The 4,987-nt window shown below is 51.9% G+C and overlaps 2 protein-coding genes across 2 annotated transcripts; both read left to right on the plus strand.

Annotated features, from left to right (window-relative positions):
• Positions 1-368: 368 nt before the first annotated feature.
• On the plus strand, positions 369-1,370 carry LOC122969020 (flocculation protein FLO11-like). Its single transcript, XM_044334583.1, has one exon. It carries the CDS (start codon positions 369-371, stop codon positions 1,260-1,262), a length of 894 nt encoding a protein of 297 aa, XP_044190518.1. The 3' UTR covers positions 1,263-1,370.
• LOC122969021 lies at positions 1,305-3,406 on the plus strand. The gene is made up of 2 exons (XM_044334584.1): positions 1,305-1,794; positions 1,878-3,406. The coding sequence occupies exons 1-2, from the start codon at positions 1,305-1,307 to the stop codon at positions 3,392-3,394; spliced, it is 2,007 nt and encodes a 668-aa protein (XP_044190519.1). The 3' UTR covers positions 3,395-3,406.
• The last annotated feature ends 1,581 nt before the right edge of the window (positions 3,407-4,987 follow it).

The following is a 4,987-nucleotide window of genomic DNA, read 5'->3' on the forward strand; positions in this document are numbered from 1 at the left end:
CAAAGTTTTTAACAACTTTTTTCAGCATAGTGTCATTAGTCATCTATTAAAGTTTGAAGCCGATACCATTAACGCTCTCAGAAGAGATAACGTTTCTTTGGGGGCCAAAATTGGGGCAAAGTCTTATTTTGAAAGGCTAATTGGTCAGAGGTGTCAGTGTATGATTTGTAGGTCTTGATGAGATGAATAAATGAAGTTTATAGACTTATAAACAAAGTTCGGGAACCAAAGACCACGCCTTGTACACATCCCATTTCCGCACCACAGGGTATTTAGACACACCATATCCGCTCCTCTCCCCTTTGTCTCAGCTTGCAAGCACCCTGTGACACACCAGTATTTAAACTTAAAACTTCCTTACTCACATCATGGACCTCAAACTGCTCCTCAACGCTTCGGATGAGGACTTGTTCGACGTCCCGGAGTCCCCTGGCGTCCGATCTTTCCGGCAGCCTCGCCTGCGCTCCTCGGTTTCCCTCATCCCGGCCTCTCAGCCCTCATCCTCCGTCGACAACAGTATCTTTGAGCCTTCGATCCCCATGGGCTCCAGGGGAAGGTCCCGTACTCGGTGTCCGAAGGTAGCTACTCATTCCCGACGCTCACACCAGCCTCGCTCGAGATCCTGGAGCCCGCCCAAGAGGAGCAGCCACCGCGCGCAGTGCTCTCCTTGCCACCAGCGTACCGACTGCTCCTCGGCCCCAAACATGTCCGAGTGGACCGTCGCTCGCTTAAAGCATTTCCTCAGCCAAAATAACATTCCCTTCCACCGCACCGACAATAAGGCAAGACTGTTTCAATTATACACAAACTCCCTGCAGGACAGCACTCTCTCCCGTCCATCTTCCCACGATCTTCAGGGTTCCCGGCGTCGTGTGCGCGACGACGTCCATGACGTCATGGCACGTGGCTCCACCAGATGCACACCTTCCTCCTCAGCAACCTCAGCCTCTCCAGTACAGTCTGCCTCTAACCCTATGCAGGCTCTCTCTGCTCCACAGCCATTTCCTCCTCCTACTTTCTCTTCAGCCGCACTTACATCCCATGCATATACATCCCACCTCCCCAGCATCCCTTCCTCCTCTCTGGCTCCTATCTCTGCTGCCCCTTCCCTCCCAGCCATCTCAGCCGCTCCTCCTACCACACCAACCACGGCAGCTGGTCAGACAGCACAAACAACAGCGGGCCCCAACAGCTCCACGAGTTATACCCAACCTTTTCCCCCTCTTTCTTCTTTTCACCCTCCCTGCCTCATTACTACTTAATGATTACATTAATTCTCGACCTGGCCTTGCGTTTCGGCGGCAATGGATTCTATTCTTATCATATCCTCTTCGCCTCCCAAGCCGCCGGTCGCCTCCAACAGTTCAACCAGGGCACGTACTGGGGAACACTGGACCACAAGAGTTTTCGCAGCTCGCGCTTCTCTGCACTGCGAAACGTGCGGCGCCCCTTCCCATCCCGCCACAGCATGCACCCTCTCCGCCCCCCTGCCCCGCGCCTTGGTAACAGACAAGCGAAGCCCTGCCATGCCATACCACTTGCCCTTGGCGGCTCCCCCACCATCTATCACCCCCAAACCTGCCTTAGATCACCCGTCCATCCTCTGCCCCCTCCCCAAAGGCACGGACAGGAGAGGGAGACCTGTCCTCTACCAAGGAGGACGGATGATCTGCAATAACTTCAACGACCTCGGTTGCAGCTCCTCCAGCTGCAAATTCCTCCACACTTGTTCATTCTGCGAGGGAGCCCACGCCAGAGCCACATGCCCATACAACCCGACAAAGCAACAGCTGTGTAAGTATCTCAATACCCCCATTAACATCAACGCCCTAGCCACTGCCCTACAAGGCAGTGGCTAGGGCGTTGACACCATCCAGACACCCAGTTCGTCAACTTCCTCATTCAGGGCTTCATCTACGGTTTCCATCCGGGTCTGCAGGCCATGCCTGAGTCCACTCACATATGTAACAACTTGCAATCAGCCCTGTCTGAACCAACCACAGTTGACAGACTACTGCAAAAAGAAGTTGATGACGCCTTCATGATCGGCCCTTTCTCCAGCCCCCCTTTCCCATCTTTCAGAGTCAGCCCAATCGGAGTGGCAACCAAGAAGTACTCCGGGAAAAAGAGGCTCATCATCGACCTGTCGTCCCCCCACGGTTCCACTGTTCCAAGCATTAACAGCCTGATTCCCAGCCTGGACAACCTGCAATACGCCACCATAGACCATGCCATTTCCCTCATCCGCCTCGCGGGCCAGGGAGCATGGTTGTCCAAGGCAGACATCACAAGTGCTTTCAAAGTCCTCCCCATCCACCCTGACTACTGGCACCTCTTTGGGGTCTCCTGGAAGGGCGCATACTATTTTGCTGTGTGTCTAACCTTTGGCTGCAAGAGCAGCCCAAAAATTTTTGACTCATTGTCCGAAGCCCTCTGCTGGATTCGTTCCAACAATTATAAACTCCCGTACGTCATCCACCTACTTGATGACTTCCTCACGGTCACGCCACCGTCTTCGCCCCCGTCATACGGTCTCATACGTCATCTCGGCGTTCCCCTGTCTCCAGAGAAAAAAGAAGGCCCAAGCACATCCTTGGAATTCCTCGGCATCACCCTCAACTCCATTACACTCCAAGCATCTCTGCCTACTGAGAAACTCCACCGAATTTCTCTACTCATTCAAAACTTTCTCATGGCCAACACATGCACCAAATGTCAATTACTCTTTCTGCTGGGCCATTTCAACTACGCCATCCGCATCATCCCTCAGGGCCCATCTATCTTGTCACACCTTCTCTCCATAGCCACCGCCGTCCCATCTATCCACGACCACGTCACGCTAGACAGCGCGTGCAAGATGGAACTAAAAATGTGGCACCAGTTCCTCTCTTCCTGGAACGGCATCTCCTTCTTTTACGACGACCATGTCACAGACGCCAATGACATCCAGCTATACACCGACGCCGCCCCTTCAGTTGGCTTTGGCGGTTACTATGGCGGCAGATGGTTCTCTGCCAAATGGCCACCTGACTTCTCTTCCCTGGCCCCTTCCTCCACCATTTCGGAAATGTACCTGATAATCATTGCTGCCATTCTTTGGGGGCATGAATGGTCCAAAAAGACCATCGCCATCCACTCTGACAACAGCGCCGCCATCGACATCCTCAACAAAGGCCGGTCACACAATCTGGACATCATGCAGTTCGTGCGCAAGCTCACATTGGTTTCAGCCCAGCACCAGTTCATCATCCAAGCACTCCACATTCCAGGCCACAAAAACGCAATCGCTGATTCACTCTCTCGTTTCCTGTTTCAGAAATTCAGACAACTAGCTCCAGCCTCCAACCCTCTTCCAACTCCAGTTCCACCGTTTTCAGCCACAATCTACAACTGAACCCGTAACTGGAACAACTGGTCACCATTTCACGGGACAACATCGTCAACAGCGCTGCCCTCGAACACTATCTTCATACCTCACCGGCTGGAATTCCTTTAAAGCCTTTCACGTCTCCCACGGACTCCCATTCCCTTCACTGGACATTCTTACCCTCTCCTGCTTCATTACATTCTCCCACACTCAACTCAAGATCAAGTCTTCCACCATACAGACTTACCTCAGTGGAATCAATTTCTTTGTTAAATTGATTTCTGAGCACCATGCCCAGCCTTGTCCCACTCTCATATTAATATGTTAATTAAAGGTCTCCGCAAGGCGGAACCGCACCCTGCACCAAAACGTTCACCCCTCACATCGGACCTTCTGGCCCGATGCATTCACACACTCCGCACAGGCTACTTGTCTCCCCACATAGACAAAACCCTGGAGTCCATGTTTTTACTAGCCTTTTTTGGCTTCCTACGCTGCTCAGAAATCACAGCTCCTTCCTACTCCTTTGATCCATCACTACACGCCACATTGTCCAACATCTCTTTCCACTCTTCAGACACACTCATCTACCACCTCAAACGCAGCAAGACCAACCAGTCGGGTCAACCTCAATCCATCTACCTTTTCCGCCTAGATTCATACATAAGTCCTTACAAACCCATACACGAGTACATCAACACAAGACTAGCCAACCAAGCTTCCCCTCAAGACCCTCTGTTCATCACGGAAACGGGAAGGGTAGCAACACGTTGTTCCATCACCACATGCGCTCAGTACTTGCCAGATCCGGAATACCCCCAGACCAGTTCTCAGGACACTCATTCTGCATTGGAGCCGCTTCCACCGCCTCTAGACAAGGCATTCCCGACAATGTCATCCCTCGCCTATCATACCTACATCCATCACGACCTGGATAACATGAAGAAATCCCATTCTCGCCTCTCTGGTTGAAGTCTCTTTAGGGGCTTCGTACAGATGCCGGATCATCGAGACAGCACCCCCACCCTGAGTCTCAACCCCCTGTTCCCACTTACCTCCCCGACATCGACGCCTCTCCTCCTTTCATCTATCACTCTCCTCTCCACTCCCTCCTTCCCCTCTTTCCCGCCTGCTCTTCTTTCTCCCCATCCCTCGACCCTCATCCCCTCGACCCCTACCCTCTTATCCCGCATCCCACGACCTCGACCCTCACCCCCGCATCCTCACACCCCTGACCCTCTCCCTTCCCCCATCCATCCTTCCCTCTCCAACCATCCCTCTAACTATCCTTCCTCCTTTTCACCCTGCTCTTCCATCACACTCCCAATAAACCATTAAATCCATGTTCTAGAGGGAGTGGTCTTGGTTAGTGAATTGAGTTTTGGTTTGATCTCTCTACAACATTCCTACGGGCCAAGGTGGCCATTTTAGTTACATAGGTGGGGCTGGAGAGCACATTTTGGCACTTTGGGGGTTAATTTTTACATTTTATCAAATTTTTCATCAGACTTGATGTGTGTGCCAAATTTGGTGAGTTTTTGAGCATGTTTAGGGGGTCAACTTTAGGTCTGAAGTGGCGTAATAATAAGAAAGAGAGAAAGAAAGAAAGAAACATGAAAA

Source organism: Thunnus albacares, chromosome 18, assembly GCF_914725855.1.
Source record: "Thunnus albacares chromosome 18, fThuAlb1.1, whole genome shotgun sequence".
NCBI lineage: Eukaryota > Metazoa > Chordata > Actinopteri > Scombriformes > Scombridae > Thunnus > Thunnus albacares.